General features: G+C 41.4%; 2 protein-coding genes across 3 annotated transcripts; one reads left to right on the top strand and one right to left on the bottom strand.

Moving 5' to 3' along the window:
• Positions 1-1,063: 1,063 nt before the first annotated feature.
• On the top strand, positions 1,064-4,002 carry LOC117829803 (cytochrome c oxidase subunit 6B1). The gene is made up of 4 exons (XM_034707480.1): positions 1,064-1,194; positions 2,893-3,006; positions 3,341-3,441; positions 3,765-4,002. Exons 2-4 carry the CDS (start codon positions 2,901-2,903, stop codon positions 3,816-3,818), a joined length of 261 nt encoding a protein of 86 aa, XP_034563371.1. The 5' UTR covers positions 1,064-1,194; positions 2,893-2,900; the 3' UTR covers positions 3,819-4,002.
• Positions 4,003-4,153: 151 nt separating this feature from the next.
• On the bottom strand, positions 4,154-24,351 carry LOC117829798 (protein KIAA0556). 2 transcript variants are annotated; one of them, XM_034707473.1, is made up of 28 exons: positions 24,237-24,347; positions 23,603-23,720; positions 22,337-22,425; positions 21,894-22,069; positions 21,354-21,466; positions 21,141-21,242; positions 20,842-20,991; positions 20,353-20,593; positions 19,969-20,100; positions 19,631-19,782; positions 16,953-17,059; positions 16,581-16,674; positions 16,257-16,466; positions 14,354-14,491; positions 12,648-13,491; positions 11,046-11,813; positions 10,750-10,958; positions 10,519-10,597; positions 10,256-10,433; positions 9,883-10,048; positions 9,033-9,199; positions 8,888-8,952; positions 7,836-7,946; positions 7,349-7,488; positions 7,149-7,250; positions 6,898-7,058; positions 5,758-5,843; positions 4,154-5,626 (listed from the first exon to the last, which is right to left on the bottom strand). In XM_034707473.1, the coding sequence occupies exons 2-28, from the start codon at positions 23,639-23,641 to the stop codon at positions 5,568-5,570; spliced, it is 4,878 nt and encodes a 1,625-aa protein (XP_034563364.1). In that variant the 5' UTR covers positions 23,642-23,720; positions 24,237-24,347; the 3' UTR covers positions 4,154-5,567. The 2 variants fall into 2 exon arrangements, with proteins under 2 accessions (XP_034563364.1, XP_034563365.1); XM_034707474.1 differs by lacking the exon at positions 23,603-23,720 and having other exon boundaries at positions 24,237-24,351.
• Between the last annotated feature and the right edge of the window lie 1,010 nt (positions 24,352-25,361).

Genomic DNA, 25,361 nt, shown 5'->3' with positions numbered 1-25,361 from the left:
ACTTAACCCGCCGGCGGAGCTTCATATCAGTCACGCTGTCCGTGCATGTAGTGAAAGCAGTCACGTCCCACACGGAGTTGGAGTTTCCAGTTTACTCCTGACATAATTGGAGCGCATCGTCCATTAACCATGACGCACAGCTGCTGACAGACTCCTGGCCTCCTGGAGTTATTTTGGAATCATGAAACACGATGAAGATGAAATACGCAATAAACGTGACTTTTTTTGTTTGTTGAAAGCTGTACCCGGCTAAGGGCTCTTACGATGAGGATCGTAAGGTTGAAAGGCGCAAAAACAGCACTCAAGGACATAATTAAGACACTGGCTGGATAGGCGATGTCCCCAGTCCCCAATTTCATCAGTGAATTGGGCCACCTTTCGAGTAATACGGTCACGCTTTTTACATTAGCAGATGGAGAATTGTAGTTTAATGTTGCCACGTTGCATGAAACCGCGACTGCAATTTTAAATTTCAGTTAACGTAGACTATGCTCGGTTATTACTTTTTTCTGCATTTGATGAGATGCAAAACTCCGCAGCGTCCCCACATGACCTGGCGGTAATGCTTCCTAGACAGAGTTCCTGGTTTGTACACTTCGATTAGCTACCCAATACATATTTTTGGGGTTAAGAGGGAATTGTAAAGCACATCAGCCCCTCCCAATAAAGCTCATTAAAAACATTGACATGCGATTATAGTGCCAACATCTTTTAATGATTAACTCGTACTGAAGGACCGAAGACTTCCGCATCGAGAGGGAAATGTAAAGCCATGAATGAATGAATGAATGAAACGCGGCATTAAACAATATATTACAATGCCATGTTACTCTTGTGTCACCGGTTAAACCCAGCGCTACCTAACAATACTCACATACCTGTGTAGGTATTCTGAGTCCTGTGACTGTGACTGTGACTGTGTGTGTGACTGTGACTGTGACTGTGTGTGTGTGTGTGTGTGTGTGTGTGTGTGTGTGTGTGTGTGTGTGTGTGTGTGTGTGTGTGTGTGTGTGTGTGTGTGTGTGTGTGCGTCCCACATTTCAATGTGACCTAAGTCCGCCATATCATCATGATAGCTCTGCACGGCTGCGATGAGGAGCGCGCGCGTGGAGCGCACAGTCCTTATCAGAGGAGACACTTTACAGAGTCCAGTATAAAAGTCACTCTAAGCTCGAGCCAGCGACTGCCACAGAGGTAACGTTTTCTCGCATGTCTTTCTTTTTCTATATTACTAATTTGACTTTAGATAGACCTATTTATCCGATCATTAATATCATTTACTTTGTAAATAGAAAGTTATTATAAAATGCACGGCTGCAGCGTTTGGAAACGATAACACTAATCAAAACTGGGTTGACATATTTGTACCATTAGTTGTTTTTTTCTAACTTTGAATGTGAATTACATCGATCGAATGAACTGATGAGTATCCTTATGCTTTTTCGTATGAAAAGAGAAACAGAACTGGGATATATTTAACAGAAATTTGTGTCAGGCCTGGTGAACCAGGAAATTGATAAAGCTGTCTGCCAATATCTTTCAACATCATTTCCGTATTTGGTTGTCGCTCCTCTGAAGTATTGTCGCTGTTACAAGGTGCTTGTTTGCAGTGGTGGACAGTAACAGAGTAAATGTACTTGAGTAATGTACTTAAGTACATTTCTGGAGTATTATTTTTTGGGGAAATTATGACTTTTACTCCACTACATTTGAAAGACAAATATCGTACTTCATATATATATATATATATATATATATATATATATATATATATATATATATATATATATATATATATATATATATATATATATCATATCATATCATATCATATCATACTCATACTCCACTACATTTCTATCACTGCTCTAGTTACTCACTACTTTTGCTTTGAAGTCAGCTCATGCATTTTCTTTTCTGAAATTAGATCCCAAAGACAGTAAACTGTTCAGGTACTTGCATGTAGTTTGTCCAATTGCAAACATTATTCAGATCAGTTTGTTCATTTAGTCGTGGTGATGATGGCTATGGCTGAGAAGAATGATTATTCGCCACCTGAGCACCACAGCCATGTTTCAAACCCACGTTTGATGTTTTTGAAATAAAGACAGATTCATATTGTTGTAAATTTCTGGTCAGCCTACAAAACATCACCACCTGAGAAAGCATGTGGAGGTCTGTAGCTAACACATGTTTTATTCCAGATGAACATTTTAAACTTGTCTGTGCTTGTAGTAACTTAACTAGTAACTTTATATTTCATGGTATACTTGTTAGATATGAAATAATGTTTTCCTGATAAACATAATGTAGCAGAATGTACACCCATGCATTCTTGACTGCACTCATGCTTTGTGAATATACGTGTTGAGATATTTTAAAAAGTACTTGGAATACTTAATTATTTTTAAAAGCATGTACTTCAGTATTTAACTCAAGTAATAATTTGACAGAGCAACTTTCACTTGTATTGGAGTAATGTTTGACCAGGGGGATCTATACTTTGACTTAAGTAATGAAGACATGTACTTTGTCCACCACTGCTTGTTTGATGGTCGACTGCTTGAACCTTCAAATGTCTTACAAGATTATTCGACAAAAGTAGTCTGTGATGGGTGCTCAACATTTCTAGAAACATCTTTGCTGAGCCGCATGTAGCACCTCAAACCTCCCCAAAATAGTCGCTCTCCGGCTGCTGTGTATCTCCAGCTGTGGCATCTAACATGACGTCAGAGCACACATAGAAAGGGTTATCCACACACCTGCTGCAGCCTACAGCTAAAGGAGAAATAATATTAGTCGGCACTGTTGGACGTATTCCCTGATGACACAAAACAAAATTCCTTTTTTACTTTGACATCATCATTATTCATGAATGATTTTCCATTACAGAGGTGAAAATGGCTGAGGACATTCAGGCCAAACTTGAGAAGTACCGCACGGCTCCCTTTGACGCCAGATTCCCCAACCAGAACCAGACCAGGAACTGCTGGTCCAACTACCTGGGTAAGGCTGTGTGTCTAGGTCAAAGCGGTCTGCTGGGGGTCCAGACATTTCTCTCCTCTTTCAACAATTGAATATATGAAGGAGTGATTCAATATTTATAAGAATTAAAATGTATTTTCATCATTACACCTTTGATGAAAATATACTAAATCATGATAAACACGGCATGTCCTTTAAAGACCAACCACAGCTCACCTGAAGGCTTTACACATGTTCATCTCAGACCTTTGCACGTAATCCTGATGAGTATTTCTCAATGTGCCCCCTTTAGACCTGGATCAAAGCCATGAGGGTTTATAAATATTAATGGTTTTTATTGTTTCTCTGTTAACAGACTATCACAGGTGCAATAAAGCTCTAGACGCCAAAGGAGTGGACACTGCCCCCTGTGATTGGTACAAGAGGGTCTACAAATCACTCTGCCCCATGTCCTGGGTAAAATATGAAAAAATACTTCATTACATCTCATTTTTTGTATTAGATCCCAATGCAAAAGGTAAACAAGAGGTAAATAGAAATGGCAGAATGGTGCTCTCCACATATGTGGGCTGAGTTTGTTTAGCAGGGGTCAGACAACTCTGACGTCCCTCACATTCTTGGGAGTCTTTTCGATCCTGAGAATCAGAATAAAATGGGAAGCTTCAGGCCAAATTTAGAGATTCCCTCTAAACCATTCTCAGCCCAGTTTAAAGTGTTATTTTTAGACCCGTTTGAATTTTAAAAAAGTCTAACATTTTCTTTCATTTTTTTCTAATTAGGTCCAGAAATGGGATGACCAAAGAGAAGAGGGGATCTTCCCAGGAAAAATCTGAGCCAGGCATGCCCAAAGCTGTGGTTCTGCAGGAATGTAATCTTTTAATGGTGGGAGAAGATGTCTGTCTACACCGCGTTTAAACTACTGATGCTCTGCTCTATAACTGAACGGTCATTCCTTATACATAACGAAAAATGTACAGCTGAGTCTGTATTAAAATACCTCAGGAGATATACAAGTTACTTACTTGTCCTTTAATTTTTTTGTCATCTTAACACAAGCTCTTCTTTCCAAGTTAGTATTTGTATAATTCAGAACACTCTGAGTTCAAGTGAGGACATGAAATCAGAAAAGTTTGAGAAGTTGAGAAAAAGACCTGCAAATGTTAACAAATACATTTTTAAATTTATTCATTCAAATAACCTACATCAAATATACATATGTAATCAAGATTAGAAAAATAATTAAATATTTCAAAACACTTCATGTCGCTCGTACAAAAATAGCCACCACCAGGGTGATGAGTATTGTTGCCATGCGACGCACTGAAATTAAATACATAAAACTGCATTTTATTTACATGTAACTCCCATCATAAGTAAGGAGTATGAAATAGTTTATATCAGGGCTCAACGAAGCAGCGGTAAAAAACTCCTCCAACAAAATATTAAAGGATAATAACAGCAGCTACTTCTGAGGGAACTTTCATGCAACAAGTCAGTACAGGGGATATTGAACCAAGTATATTATATAACACAGAGTATTATAGTGAAGGTAGAACTAGATAAATCCCTTTTTAAAGATCATTCTTAATTTGAGGTAAGGTTATAGTATTTGCATATAAGAAGTTCGCTTGTTGCTGAATTTACTCAACATCAAAGCAGGATTTTTTTTATATTCCCAGCCAAAAGAGTGAAACTGCTTTTACTGGTTCAAGAAGTGTTTGCCTCCAAAACTACCTTATATATAGCACTTCAATAAAGGTCACTTGGATTGCAAACAAGTTTGATTTTAAAAGCTAAAGAGCAGAAAAAATGAATGCCGACCTAATCTCATGAAGCCAAATATAAGTGTAAGAATTCGGTGTGTGGTTAGAACCTTTACTTTTATAGTTCAAGTTGAAATATACAAAAAATGACTCATGTTCTGATTTTCTTTGAACTATTAGAGTACTACTTTAGCCATTGATATAAATCTCTTAAAGATGAAAACCATACACATATATTAGTGATTAATATCGGAGTCTGCATAGCATTGTGTATTGGTTGTTTGTGCACTGGCTGTGTGTGAGTTAGTTATCATACCAGTTAGGCATAGAGCGGACCCTCTAGGCTCATCAGTGGATTAAATTCATTATATAAATGTAGCTCAGGTCACATCCAGATGTGACAGTGTTATTATGTGGCCTTACAGCTTTTTGTCTTAGTATTTGCACGTCACAAGCAGCATTAAATATGCAGCACAAATTCACAAGTAGCAGCCACAGATATAGTGTGAAGTACTAGGCACAATAATGAGGCTGATTAAAAGCAGCCTCACAGGTCTATCCTGGCACTGTGGGAGGAGCAACTGGGTGCAATCATACAGTACATATTCCCACTTATTGACATATCTGAGTGGGTGTGATTTCATTGCAAGTGAAAGAGGAGTGTGTGTGCAAGCCCAGTCTTATCTGTGAGAGCCCTGTCCTCCTCTTTGGAGGACCACAATTTGCCATTATGGATCAATTCTGGTAGGTTTTCTCATCATCCACCAAAAAGCAGGCCAAGAAGGTCAGTCATAGTTCCTTTCTTTATGTTTCTGTCTTTTAGTACCTCCTTTTTCCATGTTTCCCACCATCAGTCATGCAGGTTTTAGGCCGAAGAGCTGCATCAAGCAAAATGAAGAAGATGAGTCAAGAACTAGGGCATCAAAATAGGACATTTTACAGATTGATGAATGATATTTTAAGAAGCAAGAAAAGCAAATTCCCAGGTCCAGTTGTTAACTAAGCGTACCTGGATCTGCTGTCTGCTTCTTCTTGTTATGATGGACAATCTGATTCTCATTGGTCATCTTTACATCCTGGTCCTCCACGTAGTTACTGCAACACAGGGAGAAAACAAAAGAAACAGCAGGAACAAGTTAATCTGCTGTGCCGGAGACAGGGAAACTAAAACAGGGAAGGACACAAAATGGAAGTCTGACTGATAACAAAGTTTGAAGCGGGCGGGTCCAGGCCTTGACACCAGGGATGGGGCTAGAGAGGAGGGAGAGAGAGAGGACAGAGGGACTGGGACATCACAAGTCAGGCGCGTGGTGAGGAGGGTGTGGGATGACGGACGAAGGGGGGAATTTGGGGGGACTGGAGGACTCTTCAGTACAGGGGTTGACCACAGGGAGGTGCTGACACAAGGCTTTAAGAGGCTCTGTTACTCACTGTTGGTGGTGTCTGCTGCCACGGGGGCTGAGGTGGAGAAGAGCACATCCCTTTTCATAACAAGTCACTACTTTGGGACACATAGGTTCAATCCAACTACATTCTGTCTATGAATTTGTAAAGATCAGTCATTTCCAAACTTAAGAATCCTGAAGGCCACTTTTTAAACTCATTCCTGTAATTTTAAACAGGTGTCTGTGCCAACCTGCACCACTGAGGGAAAGAGACTCCTGTTAATATCATCAACTATGAGAGCTGTGCAGATATGTAAGCTCATGAGGCTGTCGAAACTTTTTAGTATATCTTATTTGTTGTTGAACACATAAGTTATAAGGAGAAAAATAAATAAATATAAGAATTACAGAAAAAAAAATCCAGGCCTCTATTTGAATTTTTACAGTATTTGTGTTCCAAAAACTAAAAAATATGATGTAAAAGCATGCTAGCACCAAGGTAGTGCAAATGAATAATAATTCTGCATATGAAAATACTTTGTGAGACAGCAAAGAGCAGAGGCAAACAGTGCAGTCGAAGTGTAAATTCTACACTTTGGTAGAAAGTGGTCAAGACTTTAGTCCACTCGGGGTTATTCAGCCTGCTACACTTCTAAAATAAAGAATGTTTAAAATCCAGGGAAAGCCACCAATTTGTTAGTTCTTGGAACTGCCATGTAACCAAGCATCAAAAATATCAGTGCATCCTGAAAAAATCTGATTACCTGATGACAGTGTTCCTCTCCCTGTGTGCAATGTAAGCATTGTCAGTGAACAGGATGGTGTGATATGGCACCACTGGATCACAGGTGGGTAGAATTCCTCTCGCAACATGGCTCACACTGTCCAGGATACCGTTATACACCAAGAGGTCATCTACCAGCAGCTGCACACACACACACACACACAGATTTTTAGATGAAGTACATCTATAAGAAAAAACTGACTTTAGTTTAAAACAGATAAAGATGCCCACCCCAAACTCCTTCACTCCTCTTTGAGGTGTCTTTGAGTAGTTCCATAATTTGATCATGGACACTGTAACTGGCTGATCAAAGATGACGTACACACGGTTCACCTGTGAGGAAACAATCAATGCAATTAGGAAGAAATGTACTGGAATTGCTTTACCGAGTCTGCTAATAGATTGCACTTAGCATCTCTTTGTGTTCTCACCAGTCCAGGAAGAACTGGGGCTAACCACATATGCCTTCCATCATAGGTGCTGTTGACCCCATCTATTAATTTATCTGGAGTCCTCACGTCACCGCTCACATTGTCCAGCACATTCACGCTGTCTGGAAACGCAGCGATGTCTGGTGGGCGAAAGGTTTAGGAACAGACACAAATCTAACATCAGTTCCTATGAACCGCCTTGGCCAATCATAAAATGCAATGATATTCAGCTTCTTCCTGATTATCATTAAAATAGGACCAATTGATTAGCAGTTATGCTCTTAATCATAGCAAGAACAAAATAATCCCTCTGGTTTCAATATCCACTCCTTTGTGAAAAGAGTTTAGCTTTGATGATATAAATGTAAATTAACTTGAAGCTACCCGAGTGCAATTTGTTACATTTTAATATTTATGATTGAAACTGTACATGGTCCATTAACAAGTCCAATAATTAAATAAAAAGAGATGATATCGGACAGGATACTGTTGTCACTGAGACTGATCTTCACGTGGTGTTGGTCATAAAATTCAAGGCCGTTGAGGCCGATGTAGTACGGATCTCCCCATGACGTTAACAGCTGCAGCTGAAAAATGACTGAAAGGTGGAGGTCAAGGAACAACATGTATAAAACAACATTTCATGGTAGTGTCCATAGTCATTCCCTATTTACTGTATAGAGCTTTAGTTTTATTCTCCATTATTCAATTCTAGTGCCTGAGTTGTGAGTTTGGAAAATCCTCTCAATAATCTAAATAAGGAACAGAGCAAATGGAAGTTTGCAAACCCAACACATTTATAATTATGAGCAATTTAGAAAAATAGCATTAGAAATGCTGCTATATAGCTTACTATAAGATCAAGCACTGAGGGGGGAATTCACCAAGGATGGATTGCGGCCAACGGTTGCACCAAGAATTGCGCATCATTGGCCTCTGCTGTCTGCACCATCTAAAGGTCTGATTCAAAAAACATGTTGCCCTAATGATGTTCAAGAGCAAAGACGCCCACTCCTAGAAGTGTGTGTGAGTTCTACAGCTACGTGCACTCTGCTCCACTTTTGTGTTTTATTCTGGCTGAGATGAGCTGTAATTGTTTCTCTATTCTGCAGCACAGGACTTAGTGCCAGTGTTTCTGAATTAGGTGCAGATTTCGCAACAAAAGTTGTTGGCATAGAAAGAAGCTGATTTTGCTCCAGATGAATGCTTCATGGCTTATTTGTATGTATGCAATAACACTGATGCACAACAACGTTATTTGCTCTGCTGTGCAATTTGTGGAGCATTTAACCCTTTGTGTGTGAAATGTCTTTTCAGTTCATCCGTGCAGTTTAAGTGGGCGTGAAAGCCATGTTATTCTGTTGTGAGTCAAGCCCGGAGTCTTTTCCATTAAGTAGAGATCAGTGACTGAGTGAAAGATAGACTGACTTTGGATGCACCTCTCATCCTTAAAAACTATCATAGCAGAAAAATTATTTGCCATAAATTCTTGACACAGTTGCAGTAACCAAAGCTGTTCAACCTATGTAACAAGGATACATCCGCAAGGCATGATGGGAGCTTCGTAGTCCATGCTGGCTTGCTCCTGTTTCTTAGAGCCTCCTCTAAAATAGAGACAACATAACCAGTTTGTAATGAATTTTTCAAAATTTCTCATGAAATAAAAGCAAAGTCTGGCTCCTACTTGTGATAGTCCTCTGCCCCCTTGTCGTCGGAGGGTTTCTGGAGGAAATCTAGAAAGAGGATCTCCTGAGCGAAGTCAAAGTGACAATTGCCTGGTCCCTTCCTGATCAGGAAGCCCTCGGCTGGGGAGATGGGGACGTCATCCATGAAAAGGTGGACCACCTTCACCTTCACCAAAAATGAAGACATTTTAACATTTTTTCTATACCTTGTTTAAAGTCTCATGCACAGATCTGTTCTTGTTTAATTTATTTGTTAAACCTCTAAATTCATTTTACTTTCATTATTTTAAAAGGAACTTGCTCTGTTGTTAAGACTGCAGCTTCATAGCACATACTGTTTGGGCCTGGAACAGGGTACAGGCAGAGGAGGGCCCAGCCCACTCAAGTATGAGTCTTGCCCAATTTATCCAAAATTGAGAAAAAAAGATACAAATTTAGTCTGTAGCAATAATCTAATTTCAAACATCAAATAAATATATGGCTCTACTGATGCGTTTTCAACCTGAAGTTAAAATAAATGAAGCTGGAATTCCATCTGCCATTTAATTAGTGCATATTGCTTGGGCACATAAATTGCTTTGAGAGTAAATGGCCATTTCTAATAGCAGTTTAAATCTTAATGTAGGATGTATCAGTCTTTATTATCTAAGTTAATGAATTGATTCATTATGTGTTTTCTGGTACATAAATCAAGATATTTTACCCCGAATGTGTGCATGAAAAACACCGTAATGCAGGAGACAAAGGCGATTGACTTCTAAAATGACTTTCTGACTTTCAAAGACCTTAATGGTCCTTAATTGTTGGTAGAATCGGCCCTATGTTGGGTCTATGAGGAAAGTGTCTCACCCCTCTGTAAGAGTCCTCAGGGGATTTGTTGTAGTTCCAGATACGGAGTCCAGCGATAGTCTGGGTCTTGTTGAACATCATGTTTAGGATGTGGGGCTCTCCATAGGAGAAAGGGATCAGCCACATGTGCTGGTCATCCGTGGTTATATTGTGGCCATCTACAAGTCTGGAGGAAGAAAAAAGACACACAAAATGATCAGAGCTCAGTTTGGATTTTCATATACGCTTCACTGAAAGGAGGGTAAAGGTGAAAATGGCTGCAGAAATGTACATGAAAAGTGTAGAGGCAGAAACTGAGGTGATTCTAGAGCTATAGTGTGAATAGAAAACACAGTACTGACTATTATCACAGAGAATATGTTCCCTGACATACTTATCAAGTGTTCTCAGGTCATGTCCATAATCAGGCAGGTCGTTGAGGTCCCTGGGTGAGGCAGCCATCATACTGAGATCTAAAGGCAAGCTCTCTCCATCCTTCCCCACCACCTCCAGGCCTGTCAGGCCCATGTAGTGAGAGTCCCCCCAAGTCAACACCAGTTCTAGTCTAAGGCCTGCAGTGAAAAGGAAGAGCTGTTATGACTTAAGGCAAAAAAAACATGTGAACAAGTGTTGAGAAGGTGTTGATTATCTACTCACACTTTCCCGTGTACATCCCAGGAGTATGGTCCATGTTTTCCTCAGACTGGCTCAAAGAGGGGTTGAGGTGGAGTTTCAGCTGAGGGTACATGTCAACAGATCAGCAACAGATCTATCTTGTGCTACCCCATTGCTCTTGTTCCAAAATGCACTTCACACTATGAACTCGATGAAAGCCACCTGACAATTTTTGTGAAACCTGTAGTCACTGCTGATGAGGTCTAAACTTACTTGCAGGTCTTCCTCTCTGAAACCCGCCTGCGTGAAAGGTCTTTCCTCCCCCTCTCCGTCAGCTGTGCGTGGTCTCTGCAGCTCCTCCTCATGCACCAAGCCCTCAGGACCCTCTCCTTCACTGAGGAAGGTTTCATCATAACGAGACATGGCCTCCAGGATGTCATCATCCGTGGTGAACAGGATGGTGTCACCAAACTGGTCCAGCCCTGAAGTGACAGAAAAGTGAGAGGAATAAAATTAAAAGAAGATCACAAAGGAGACTAAAAACTTGAGAGGCTGTTTTGTTCTGCTACCTCCAGACAGAGTCCCAGAGGCCTTGGCGATCTCTCCCCTGAAGATACATCGTCCATCGAGCAGCATTTCCACCTCCTTCACCCCCCTAAAGGAGTGAATGCGTGACTTGTTGTAGTTCCACACTCGGATCATGGCCACCTGGTGTGGAGCTCCGAAGTCCAGGAAGATGGTGTGGTTTCGACCAGGGGTGAACGGTGCGAGCCAAAGGTGCATGTCATCCTGGGTACGGTTCACACCATTGATCAAGTTGGTGACCACACGGGGGTCTTTGCCGTATGCAGGGAGGATGTTGATGTCTGGAGGGTCAGCGCTGATGTGAGCAGTCTGCAGAGGCTCCCCGCTGGAACTGAACACTTCGAGCCCATTGAGGCCGACATAGTGGCGGTCGCCCCAGGTGGAGAAGATGTTGATGACCAGCCTTTGGCCCTGGGGCAGCACAGGGATCTCAAACTCATCCTCCCGTTCCATGGATGGATCATCCTCAGGGTTTTCACACAGGGCCCCCTGATTCATCAAAGAGGAAAGAGGGCTCCTGGGAGCTGTGGAGGCGTTTAATGGGACTGTAGGTGGACCACGTCCCTGGCGCTGGAGGAACTCGTCAAAGATATCACCTTCGAAGCCCATGTTGGAGATGCGTCCCCGCTGGCATTGGTTGAACTTAGTGAGAGAGTCCCAGGACTCCATGAGGGAGTCATCCTGTTGGCTGTGCAGCTGAGAGCGAGCAGTGTTCTGTCTCCTGCAAGTGCTTACTAGAGACATCGGCTCCTCTGGAGAATACACAAAGATTTGCTTGAATTACTGACAACAAGAGGAAATAACATAATCCGGAACAGTTTCTTCAGCCGTAGCAACTATGTAAAGGTTTTTCCACAGAGGTAACTGTCTTTGTACGTCAGCTTCCCCACAACATTTCTGATTATGGCCACCTCCAAGGGCACTATCCCACTTAAAACATAGTCACTTACCAAGGATGAAGACCACCACCTCTTTATAATCTCACACCATGAAAAGTATGTGTGCAGCTCACAAACAGCAGGTATAATCTGACTAACCAGCCATGTCAATTTCCCAGAATCAATATTGAGTTTTTCATGAATGACTAATAAGCTGTCTACTGTCAGCAGGAACCTGAGATGGAGAGTTGTAAAGTGAATGGTATATGAGATATTTGCTAATGTGATTCACAGCATTAGTCAATTCAGAGGGTCAGTTTACGCTCTGCTGCTTGTGTGTTTCCATCCTGTCGTGTTCAGAGGCGAAGGTGTTTAAAGGTTTCTCCCTTTTTTCTTTTTCATTTTCTTCAGCTGCTCCTCGGTTATCATAGATTTTATAATCTCCAAAAGGGTTAAAGACGAGTAGAAATCTCTACGTGTTGTTCAAAGATCCCTGGTGCTATGGTTACTCATCAGTGATACTGGCAGACACAGTTTCACCAGATCTCAAGAATTAATTGACACCCATGAGTCAGTCAGTCAGAATCAAGTATTCACTGAAGCCATGGTGACATACTGTAACCATTAAATTGTATCACAAAGAAATAATCCCATCAGGTGTTCATCTATGTCTAACTGTCATAACTTTAAGGTATCAGTTTTTCTTACCTGGGTTTGTCAGTCCAGTAGCTCGAAGCTGCTGCTCCTCTGTCAGCCTGGCACTGGCTGCTGTGTTTCGAAATGAGCTCCTGCGTCCGCTGACTGGCCTCTCAGGCTTTTGATCTCCAAGGTCTTCCAGCGGGTCGCAGCTCAGGTCCAGAGAGTTCCCCTTCCACTGAGCCCCGTTTGTTGTCCTCTCTGCCCCCCTGCACACTCGCGCCGGGTTGCACGGCAGCTCCGGGAGCATTGAAGAGGACGACGGTGTTGGAGATTTGGGCTCTGCAGAGTGTTGGGGTACCAGCCACCGGGGCCTCTCCCTGCTGGCCTCACAACCCTCAGGAGCTCCTCTGTTAAGGGGCTGCAGCCACTGAGGGGCCACCCGTGTTGAGGATGGCTGGGTGGTGACGGTCTGCTCCATAGGTGCAGGCTGTTCCATCTGCTGCCTGAGGGGGGAGAGGGGCTCCTTGGACAGGTCAAAAGAGTTTCTATGTGAGCGAGCAGAGGATAAGGGAGTGATTGGTGGTAGAGGCGTGTGTGATTTCTCCTGCATGTCCATGCCTATCATAGCCTGAATTGCTGCATCTGATGGCTTCCTATTTGAACTTGGGTGTCTTTGGGTGCTGTTGCCCTCCCCACCCCTCCTGTCCTCATGGCGCTGGGGGCTGGCACCCCGTAAACTGTGTCCTGAAGATACAGGACTGGAAAACACAGAGTCTGAAACCTGGAAATCTTTCAGGTCTATGGTGGTGCTGTAGTCAAAGACTTGGTTGCCACAGCCCTTCTCCAGCTCGCCTTCAAACACTAAGGTGCTGTTTAGATACAGCTTTATGTGCCGTGCACCAATGTCAAGATCCTGAAAAAGAAACAAAGCTTTGGTTTACTTAGTTAGAAATATATTCAGGTTCAAAATTGACTTTTGGTACCAAGTCATGCTGCAAAGGATTTGTTTTGAAATGGTATCACAGGGTAGTATTTAGCATTTCATACAATGTTGCTGTAAAGTGAAGAATATTTAAAGAATATAACTTGAACATTCACAAGCTGCAAGCCCAAAGGAATCATCTCCAAAAAAGGACTGTTTCATAAACGTATTGTAGTTCTCCATATCTATTTTTATATGCAGAATAAGCTCTACAAAAGCTAATAGTAATTAGCAATCTCACAGACATGGCTGCCGCAACGAAATGGCTCAATTCCAACCGAAATCTGTGTGATCCTCTAAGAAGTAAACTACTTTAACCCAGGTTAAACTACACCCTGTTTCCCACCAAGAGCTCCTTACCTTCCAGGGTCAAGACATGAAGTCATTCTAGACAGCTGGAGTAACAAAGACAGAGATACAAGGGGGTCTTTGTGTGTACAAGCAGCAGTGAGGTTGAGAGGCAGAAGCCCATGTTTCCCACTAACGCTAATCCTTTGGAGCTAATCTCTCTCTGTTCTACATTTGGACAGTCTGACGGGCAGATCAGTCAGCCAGTGCTGAAACAAACCACACCCCTGACATAATCACGCCTCTACAGTCTTGGGTAGTATGGTGACAACACATAAGCATGATGGATTTAAGAGATCTTGTTCCGCGTACAGCAAAGATTAATCAAAAGGTATAAATATGATGATTTGTGGAGAGGATTTCACTAGTGTTGAAAAAATGTTACGTAAAACTGACGCTTTTATCTAAGTGTGATGAAACATACACAAAAATAAAAATAACTTACATTCAGGTTTCTGTTGTAGTTCCAAATTTTGATGCGCGATATCCCAAAGTCAAGGCAGCGCTCTGTGTTCCTGATGATGAAATAGAGCTGGATAGGGGGGTGGAACAGACACGTCCACATGTGACGCTCTTTGGTGGTCTGTTGATCCAGTAGAAGAGGCAGAATCAGAAAGTGTCACTACATGTAAACAGTGCACCACATACAGGCACAGAAAAACCACACTTGAGCTGTTGATGCTGTGACAAGTCAAATATCTGCAGTGAGAAGGCTTAGAGTACTTTCTATTCTATCAGATGATGATCTGTGATTGGATAAAAACACTGATAACAGGTTATTCATAGCCAAACTTGGAGCACATCAGCTATTGTCAAAATACGCCTCTGGAAGTTATGAAGAGCATTTCAGCCATTGAGAGTAGCCAGCAGTTAGCAGTTGTTGTCTTTCATGTGTGTTGCATTGATGACAGTCCAATTGGCAACCTGAGAAGCAACTGTGTGTTCGGATAGCAAAGGGAAATTCGCCCCTTCAGATAGGTCTGCAGAGGTTCATTTTTTGGTTCATTACATAAAGGGCGTTCATTTGTTTCTGGTGAGTCTCAGTTTCACTGTAAATAGTAAGTCACACCGAGGCTTCACTCTTGTATTTTCCAGCTGTATAATTCTACAAAAGAAAAAGATTCTCTTGTAGTTTACTTGCAATCAACAGGTCTTAAGTTTGCTGAAATAAAATCCTGAAAATACAAGCTTTGTCTGGTCTAGGGATTTTCTGAAGTAACTAATTTCCAAGTTGATAAAACTGAAATTTTAATTCTGACTAACCATGCCGTCTAGAGGTAATAAAACACTCTAAAAACAACCAAAATGAAGCACAATGTATTAAACATGGGTAAACACAGCATCAAAGGGTCAGCAGGTAAACAACGTGGGTTTGTCGAGTGTGGCTAACTTTAGCAGAGCTAGAGGCACCAGCCTTTAGTCCTCCTTGCAGGTTAATGTCCACATGCATGTGCTGGTTATGCATTGCGCCAGTTGAGTGGTTATGTGCCAGTTTTGCCAGATACGACTTTATTTCAATACTACAAAAGGTAAGTGCTGTGCCATGAGATGCTCTTTGTAATCTGTGCTTATACATCTGGGTAGAAGAGCATTTCAGTACTATGACAGTTGTCATTAATCAGAACTACAGCCCAGTTCTGCAGGCAGCAGGCGGGTGGCTGCACTACAGGAGCTAAGACACAACATATGAATGACTTTAGGGGCCTACAATAAAAAAAGAATACATATAAACAATTCCTTTAACCAACAAGTAATTCTGGAGCTGACTAGCAAGGGTGATGATTCTTAATCGTCAAGTTGATAAGACGCTGTCATTCCTAGTTAGGTCTGTCCTCAAGAGGAGAAGAAAGCAACGTTTGAAGCACTTGTTTGTCAAATGGAAGTTGTATCAAGCATCAGTGATGGACCTGACAGGAAGTCAGGAAATCTAAACGCTGATTGGCTTCTACAACACACCATCAAGCATATTTGTCTCTCAAGTTGTAATCTTTTAATCAAAAACACAATGTGAGCTCCACTTGCATGCAAATATGTGTTTATAGGGGTGAATAAACCTTCATCAGATTACTAACAATAGGAGCTAGGGCTAAAGGTGGATTGTGTTCCACCTGATTTTCTCTTCATACAGTCTGCTGATACATGACTGGTCAGTTCTACTTGGACTATAAATGTACTACAAAAACCAGAACATTTCACATGTTACGATCCTGACTGAGCACAGATTCTACATTTTTATGTAAAATCTGTAAATAGGGATTAATTCACAGCCAGCTCTAATGTATGCTCTCAGATTAAAGTCAGGCTGCAGACATTATTCAAACAGGATTCAAGAGGCAGCTGACACTGACCTTCATCTTTCCATTGACAAGTGCCCCCAGATTTCCAGGATAGTCAGCATTCCGGATGTCAAGGTCGTGAGGTGAAATGTAAAGCTTCTTGTTTCTGAGACAGAAAAACTGCAACTCAGTCAGTCCGACTTGTAGAGCGTTCCCCCAGTTTGACAAGATCTCCATGGTAACATACAATGCAGGGGTGACTTCAGAAGAGGAACGCCGTATCTGCGACCACAACAACAAAACATTACTCAGTGCTTCAGTATGCTTATGTCTCCATCACACTCAGCAGTGTCGGGATAATTCATTCTGAAGTGTGAGACACTGTTACTCACTCACCAGCTGCTTTGAGTCTGTTTTGACACTCTGAGCGATGCTGCTGCTGGGTCCTGCTTCAAGTTTCTCCAAGGCTCTCAGCAGCTTCTGTTGTTGCCTGAACAGAAGGATGACACCATCAGCTCGGCTGCTCTGCCTATTATCTCTGACCTTCAGACTTTAATGGTGATTGATGGCTGAACACATCCACGCTGACAAATTATTCCTCACAGTCAGAGGGAGTGATAACCATAAATCTCTGCTGGTGTTCTTTTCTACAAAACACTGATGTTTATTCTAACACTGCAGGATGTACTTGACTACTACCACAGGTAAAGGTGTCCCTCTGTCACATGGATGTCAGGATGTGTATGCATTATCAGTATGTCAGCATACCTCTGTCCCATGAGTGTTATTCTGTTCATTGCCATGGTGACACTGTTCTCATCTTTGTCATGGCTGTTGCGGCGCACTAAGCCATTCATCATCTGGTGTCCCCTGCCCTAGATAAAAAGGGGAGGCAAAATAAAAACAGTCAGTGGCACATAAGCTTTAAAGGCAGAGCTTACATGTAAGCCAAATCCATAATAATATCTCTGTGTAGGGAGAAATGTCTGAAGTCTGGTGAGGTAGCCTGAAAAAATATAGGAAGGCCATCTGAAATGCTTAAGCAGCATATAACTCATTGAGAGTAGAGTAAAAAACAAGTCTAGGTGTATTTTCAGCATTTTAGCAAACATATTTAGAACCTGATACATACTTTCTCTTGCTAACCTTTCCGAGTTCATGATTTATCCATCCGTAACAGTACACTTTCTCCAAAAATGTTCATAACTAGGACGATGTCTTTGAGAATTTCTTATGCAGACATGCCCAATCTGCCTCTACCAAAAGCCTATGAACCACAGTCATTTGATGTGGCATCAATTAGAATTCTGCTCTGGATTCAGGCATCTTTGCTAAATATAGACCAATATCTAACCCTGCTCTTCCTTCAAAGATCCTCAAGAAAGCAGAGAGCTGCATGACTTTTTTCAAAAGTTTATTTTTAGGATTTTCAGGCAGGATTCAGAGTCCTGCACTTCACTGAGGCAGCAGTAAGAGTTACTAAATATCACTGAAATGCTTCAGGCAGAGAGCTTCTGTCTTTACTTTGGTTAAAAGGTCATTGAGTCTCAAATATCCCCTCTGACATGAAGATTCATCTTTGTATTTCATCTATTTTTGTAACTTTTTAAAAAAATATATTATTAATTATTATTTTGTTTTGATTTTGTATTTTTTATCGTTATTTTGGAACTAGATACTGTCTGTATTCATTCTGTAATATTAACTCCTCTCATACAGTAGGCTTCCTTCTCTTCTTTTCTGTCCTTTGTATAAGTGTATTTTCTGTTTGTGTTGAAATTTGAAAAGCAAAAAAAAAAAAATAAAAAAAAAAAAAAAATATATATATATATATATATATATATATATAAAATATAAAAGCTCTTGAGTGTCATTTGACACATCTGACCAAGGAGTCACATTAAGTTGGTTTAGGTCCTATTTATCATATAATACAGTTTGTGCACATTATTGATGAACATTGAAGTTTCTTTAACAAAGTTCCACAAAACTTGGTTCTGAGACTAATTCCATTTGACGTCCTGGTATCAATCAGATATTGACTCAAAAAGCTAGGTCGGGTATCAGTGACAAATGTTGCTAGTCTACAGGGCAGATCTACTCGACTCAGTCCTATGCTTAGAGATAGAGATAGAGATAGAGATATACTTTATTTGTCCCACGTTGGGGAAAATTCTTTTGTTACAGCAGCTTACAACACGGGGTAGGGGAATACAACAATGTACTAACATAGTTAAAAAAATATAATAACAATAGTAATAGCAATGACAAGGGTAAAATATAATATAATAAAATAAAATAAAATAAAATAAAGTAAAAATAAAATAAAATATGGCAACTATTACGGATGTATACACACTATGTACACTTCTATCTGATAAATAGATAAGGTAAGTTACTGCACGATAAAAATTGCACCAGGTTATTTATAAACAAACATACACAGTATGAAAAACAGTGCGATTCAGATGGATAAGATGTAATGGACTTACATAGCGCTTTTCTAGTCTGTCTGACCAAGCGCTTTTACACACTACTCGTCACATTCACCCATTCATACTCATTCACTCACTGAGGGTAGAGGCTGCTAATGTAAGGAACCATCAGTATTAGCTAATCTCATTCATACACTGCTGAACAACAGTGTCAATGTTGTGCAATTTGGGGTTCAGTGTCTTGCTCAAGTGTCTTGCACTTCGGCATGTGACTGCCGGATCTGGGATCGAACCGTCAACCTTCCGATTGATAGACGGCCGCCTCTACCCACTGAGCCACAGCCGCCCAACACTGTGTCATCAGTGTGGCAGTAGGTGTGTGCATTTTACTAGGTGGAGAGCTAATATAGCATGGAGGGAGCGAACTACGATGCTCAACAGTATGGAGGTATTTCACGTTTATTATGCCAACAACTGAAAACAAGGGATTCCGCAGCCTGGTTGAGCAGGAGGAGTAAAGTTTACCATCGTGCAAATATTTTCCCGACACCACTCTGCCTGAACTCCAAGAGAAAGTGTGCAAGACGTTATAACAATGAGCTTCTACACAGATACCAGGAGCCCTGGCATTGGCTCGTTGGCACTCTTAAGTCTAATAGAACACTAGTTGGACACAAGATCCAGTACAAGACACCCCAGGTACACATTTCAAATTGAATTAACAAATAATGATTCAGTCAGTTTAAATATATACTATATTTACATATTTCATTTTGGTTCACAAAGCTAGAAAAGCCTGAGGCTACCAAAACATAATTCTAGTCACATCCTCACACTGAGGAATACAGGACGTTACTCTTATACTGGTACCTTAAGGACATAAGACCAGGGTGAACAGCAATTTCTCCCTCTAAATCTGACCAGCTGGAGTAATTGTCCTTGGTGTTAACCCCTTGAAATCAGAAGGGATCAGAGTTAAGTTAATAAAGATAAAGTGTGAGTCAGACAGACCATGTTGCGGCTGAAGAGGTCGAAACTCTGCAACGGATCGTTCTCTCTCTGGATAGCCTGGCGCACCCTGCACACCATCTCCTCTGGGTCCTGATCCTCCATGGAAGCCTTTTTGGCAGCTGACAGGGGCCTCTCCACCAGACTCCATGACCCTGAGGCAATGAGCACGTATTTTTGACAACAGCCATGTACCATTTCATCAGTTATGTCTTTTCACCAAGACACTTCTTAAAGGATCTGTGTCAAGATTTCTATTCAAAAACAGGATATCTGAATATTTATGGACCATATGCTTAAAACTTTTGAGCTTATTTACATGGATCTGAGATGAGACTTACTCTGATTGTCCCAGGTGTCTGTGGAAGGTGGCCTATCTAGGGTCTTGCTCTTCACCATCATAGGCTTGATGGGTATAAAACTGTCAATGCTTTCTTTCCTTTTTGCCGACAGAGAGCGTTCAAGTTTACGACCTGTAATGTGGAGTGTGTCACACAGAGGAACATTTTCAGTGTACACATTGTGTATTTACAGGCAAAGAGGGCACAATGTCCTTTATGCTAGTACTTGAAGTGTGCACTGACAGCTAACCTTGCCTCTTTGTCTCCATGTGAACAGGTCAGTGCTGATGAGGCAGACAAGGAGAATGGACCTGCTCCAGACAACTAAGGCTAACCCTAAAATCAATAATAAATTCACTTCTGAAAGTGGATGCTGAAGCCTACCTTTAGGTGTGGGCCCAAAGTCCAGGACAATGAGGTTTGCTGAGTCGAGATGGCCATGGGAGGCGCTGGGTCGAGGGCTGGAGGAGGACTTGGAGGACGAGAGAGGCAGCCCCAGTTCGTCCAGACTCTCAGTGCTCTCCTCCCTCTCAATGTGCTCCTCCACCCACTCTTCGTCTGACTCCTCCCCCGCTGAGCCGCGGTTGCTTCGCCGCATACTGACCTCAAGGCTCCTGCGCAGAACCTGGTTTACAAATGTCAGCGTTTGTGCACGCATACATGAACATAGTCATCAGTTAAGCACTCATAGGCACAAACATACACACACACGTCTTGACAGTTTTAGTATTCCTCTGATTTGTTGGACTACCACTGAAAACATGTCATAAATTAACACCCTGGAGCATCAAACAAATCTAGATGATTCACTACATCTCATGTGTTTTCAACAAAATGAAACAGAGCACAGTGAATATTTCTTCCTCTGCTTACCTTCACTTCCTCAAGGTTGAGTAGCACCTTCTCATTGTGCTCCTGGTTAGCTTGGCTTCCTTGGATCTCCTGCCGGGAGCTGAAGGAGCGTGACACCTTGGTGGAGTCCCTCGGGGAGCAGGGACTATGAGGCGAGCGTGGACTGGAGCTCTGTGTGAAACAAGGTGATTGGATGACGGGGAAATGGCAGAGATGGAGAGATGCTAAGTAGTACAGACAGCTGCATCTGACACATAGCCCCTCCCTTGAAAAAACACCCACACACAGGCTTAGTGTGCATTGTTATGTCTTCACTCTACCTCCATGTCTACGCTTTCATAGGGCTCAAAATCCTCCAAGTAGTCCTTTTCTGGGAAGATTTTCAAACTTGGTCCTTCCTCTGTTCGAATCCTGACAGAATCCTTCAAACATGACAAAACAGGAAATGTTTATAAGTGTACTTTAAAAGGAAAATCTCCATACTCACACACTAAAATCAACAATTATCAAAGCAAGTAATTAGCGCCTCCTACCTGCACCCATTCTTTCCTCTGAACCTTTCCTGGGGCAGTGTGGCTCCTCTTCCTGTTGGTCTGCTCCAGATTACGGCTGTCTTCAGTTAGCTGGTGGGCGCTTCTACAGACATCTGCCGATGAGTAACAGCATAGAAAAGAACGTGAGCAGCTTGCAGCGAACTACTGCCTCCAAGGAGAACGAACACACTGGCTCGTACGCAGATGGTCCACAGCACACAGAGAGGAAGAGCTAGGAACTGGCTGCCAGCTACAACTGTCACTATCATTTATTCACTGAGGACTGGGCATGAGATTGTGCCACGCACGATACAAACTGATGAGTGCTGGCTATTAGCTGGTCTTCCATATGGTCTTAGGATGACAGAAGCAGCAAGAAAAGAGTATGATGTGAAGCCTTCTGTTTATGCGTAAAAATAACCGAATACTCAGGAGCAACATTTCCCCCTGCACATCAGAGAGATAAAAGAATTATGAGGTCTTACATAAGACTTTTTACTTTACAGCATGTAAGTTTATTTTGGTCCAGCAGCAGCATACCTGCTGTACGTGCAGGCCTTCTGGCATGAGAGGAGGACACAGACGTGTGGTTGGAGCTCTTGGGCTGCTTCCTACTGGCTTCAGCATTGGCTCCATTTAGATAAATAGAAAAACCTTGTTCAAGCTGTTCCAACTCAATCTCCCTGGGGTCTTTGACTTTAAGGCGCTTTAGGATCCTAAGGGGAAAGAAAAACTGGTGACAACTTGGAGAATAGTGATTAAAACCCTTGGACTATCACAGGTTCAAGATGACTAAATTCATGATTCAGGACTCAGAGAAGAACAAAATGTTTTGATCTCAGCTCATGCACAATTCACACTCTTACTTAGCGAGTTCAAGAGTAAAAAACACAATCAGTGCTCTTATTAGGCAGCACTGAAGTCATGTGTGTCTCTTTGAAATTCTATCTGTCCCTCTCCAGCAGCCTGTGCTCACACTTCACCTGTTTTTGTGCTGGAGGGCGATTAAATATTCATCCAGAGTGTCATCTACAGCAGAGGCAAGTTTCCCTCCTTGGCACATCGGACTCTCCTTAAAGAACATGAGCAAGAGTACAAACACACACACACGCAGAGTCAGGAAAGCCTACATCAGCTGTTTGAGGACAACAGACTGTCACGATGCAGCGTGTGTAGCAAGACTATTCACATTCACAGACTGTAAACAATATACACTTCATCATCACAAAATGAATGCAAACAAACTACTGCTCTAGTCTTGAGTATATAAAGCATCACTACAGTGCATGCGATTGGAAAACATTGAGTCAGTGAATGAGGTGGAAAACATGGTGAAAAGATGCCTCTGTAAACAGGCATATATTTTGTCTAGTTGGGGATTTCAAAGTCATGGCAGAGATTTTAAAAGATACAATGTCAGAGAAGTAAAGATAGAAAAATGTTAAGTTAGAATAATGTCCCCAATTAAGTTAAACTACAGACTAAGTCTTATGTCTTTGGGTTTTATGAATCCATGCTTGCCATATTTGTGCACATTTTAAAACATGTGATTACCCTGTACTTGTTGATTGTGAGCAGAACAAAATGACAGGAACAACTTCTATTACATCCTGCAGTAATGTGTTTTTGCATAATACAGTGCAGCCCTTTCAAAGACACTAGCAGAGTCGGACAAAAACAGAGATGACAGAGACTATTTTTGTTTGGAAGCCTTGCTTGACATGATTGAAATTAAACCTATCACATCAATTTAAATTCTAAAAATACAGCATCTAACACAGGCATCAGCCATCAAAATCATAACATTGACATGAAGGCTTCATTTTTCAGAGATACTGGTTTTGACTCAGCCAGCTTTACATTAAATAAATGTGTCTTAGAAGTTGCATCAGTTGTCTGCATTGCACACTCACATACAGCTCATGACATTCCAATTTGATAAAGAATCATGCAAGATAAGAAATGAATTTGCAAAGCCCTTACTCAGTTTCTACAAATGCACTATGCTACAGCATCTGTAATGTTAGGAGCAGAAGGGAACAAAAGAAAATTGAAGGAAGAACACAGAGTACTTGTTAGTGCTAGAGTGTCGGGAAAAAAGAGACAGCTGAGACTGCTGTAAAAGATGGCATGCATTGTAGCGATTAATGCTTTGAGAATCTTCTTCAAAGTGGATAAGTAGAATGACAGGTGATGTGAACTCTCTCACAAAGCAGATGAGTCATTACATAAAAAATATGTTTGATCACCTCGTTATCCATTGTGTGCCTGCGGATGATGCTGTTCATATAATCCGAACCGAGATTTTAGAGAGGGACAAGGATTCCTCAGAGTGATCATTGAAATCTCTGTTGAGTTTCATTATTACTGCAGGGAGAACAAAACAGACCAGCACCCCAAGGTTACCTGTGACATGATGCCTAAATTACCTTGTAAGCATTTCTTTGAATATGTCGTCCCACCCACTGGAGGGAGATTACAAAATAACACAACACCCGACAATCGCCAGGGATCTTATCTCAATCATGTTTTCAGGGAAACTAATTTAAACAGCCTTGAGATGATCTGTGCCCATACATGCAGGGGGCGGACGGCTAACCTTACAATAATTCTCACTGGTTGCAAAACGACAGTCATTTCTGACACGTTTCAGATACATGTCTACAACAGTCCCTGATTACCTGGACATTGCAAAAAAACAACAAGAACAACCAGGCCAGTTATCTCCGTTAGCACTACCGCTAATAACAAACCGAAGGGCTCGCTGGTTAACATTAGCATGTAGCTCTCTGGTCAACATTAAACCAAACAAAAGATATCTTTGTTCTCATATTTTCTCACACCACGTTTTCAAGGTAGCTCATATATCAGACAAAGACTTACCTTCGCTGCACAGACGTATTGCATGAGTCATTTTATCAGTAATTTACGAGTTTTGATCTGTTTTCTCATGTGTCCAGTACTGTGTAGTGTTGGTTGGTAACCAGGATAGCTGTCCACCAATCATAAGAGCCGCATCAGTATAAGCCGCGCCCACACCCTGCCCGCTCCCTCCCTGATGCTCCTGTATCCGTACAAGCCTCTACAAGATCTTAAAAACACATACACCTCTGGAGCACCGGGGGAAAGTGGTATGCAATGCAAATGTGTCCCTCAGCAGAAAAGACGCCGAAAATAAGTCATACTGCACATATTTCGCAGGTCAACATGATGCAGCATGTATAGCAACTATATTCACACTCACAGACTGTAAACAATATACACTTAAACACAGTGGTGGAAAGTAACAGAGTAAATTTACTTGAGTGCTGTACTTAAGTACATTTTTTGAGTATCTGCTCTTTACTTGAGTATTATTTTTGGGGGGAACTTATTACTTTTACTCCACTTCATTCAGAAGACAGTCGTACTTTTTACTCCACTACATTTCTATCAATGCTCTAGTTACTCACTTCTTTTGCTTCTGTTCTGATCTCTAAGACAGTAAAATGTGTTTGTGTAGTTCTGTTGGTCTCAGTGTTTTAGTCGTACCTGTATATCGTGCGTCTCCACGGTTGAAGCAAACACAGAGCATGTTTCACTCAGGTCAGGCAGTTCATTTAGAGGTGGTAATGATGGATATAATTCTCCACATGAGCACTCACGGCCATATCTTCAGCCTGTTAGAGGTTTTTAAAATGAAGAATGATACGTATCATTTGAAATGTTCACCCTGTTTCCCACTCTGCCCAAACATACAAAAATTCACTGTCCAACCTGAGAAAGCGTGTTGAGCTACATAACCTTTGTTTCATTCAGAGGAACATTTCAAACAGTTTTCTGTGCTTGGAGTAACTTAGTTGCTGTTTTTATTCCATGATATAGTTTTTAGAGATTTCAAATAATGGTTTATAGATAAACATGATGTAACGGAATGTACTCCTATGTGTTCTTGACTGCAAATATGTATTGTGAAAATAAAACGTTTTGAGATTTTGAAGAAGTACTTTGAATACTTAGGTATTTTTT

This window comes from Notolabrus celidotus, chromosome 18, assembly GCF_009762535.1.
Source record: "Notolabrus celidotus isolate fNotCel1 chromosome 18, fNotCel1.pri, whole genome shotgun sequence".
NCBI lineage: Eukaryota > Metazoa > Chordata > Actinopteri > Labriformes > Labridae > Notolabrus > Notolabrus celidotus.
The sequence above is the reverse complement of the archived record's forward strand: the minus strand, read 5'-3'. Positions and strand labels throughout refer to the sequence as shown.

Excerpts from the sequence above, each read along its gene's own strand:
- LOC117829803 (XM_034707480.1), top strand. The coding sequence starts at position 2,901 with ATGGCTGAGGACATTCAGGCCAAACTTGAGAAGTACCGCACGGCTCCC. Across the intron at positions 3,007-3,340 it reads CTGCTGGTCCAACTACCTGG|ACTATCACAGGTGCAATAAA; the intron begins GTAAGGCTGTGT and ends CTCTGTTAACAG. Across the intron at positions 3,442-3,764 it reads CACTCTGCCCCATGTCCTGG|GTCCAGAAATGGGATGACCA; the intron begins GTAAAATATGAA and ends TTTTCTAATTAG.
- LOC117829798 (XM_034707473.1), bottom strand. The coding sequence starts at position 23,641 with ATGAACAGCATCATCCGCAGGCACACAATGGATAACGAG. Across the intron at positions 21,467-21,893 it reads AAGGCCTGCACGTACAGCAG|ATGTCTGTAGAAGCGCCCAC; the intron begins GTATGCTGCTGC and ends ACTCATCGGCAG. Across the intron at positions 5,844-6,897 it reads GAGAGGAACACTGTCATCAG|TAACTACGTGGAGGACCAGG; the intron begins GTAATCAGATTT and ends CCTGTGTTGCAG.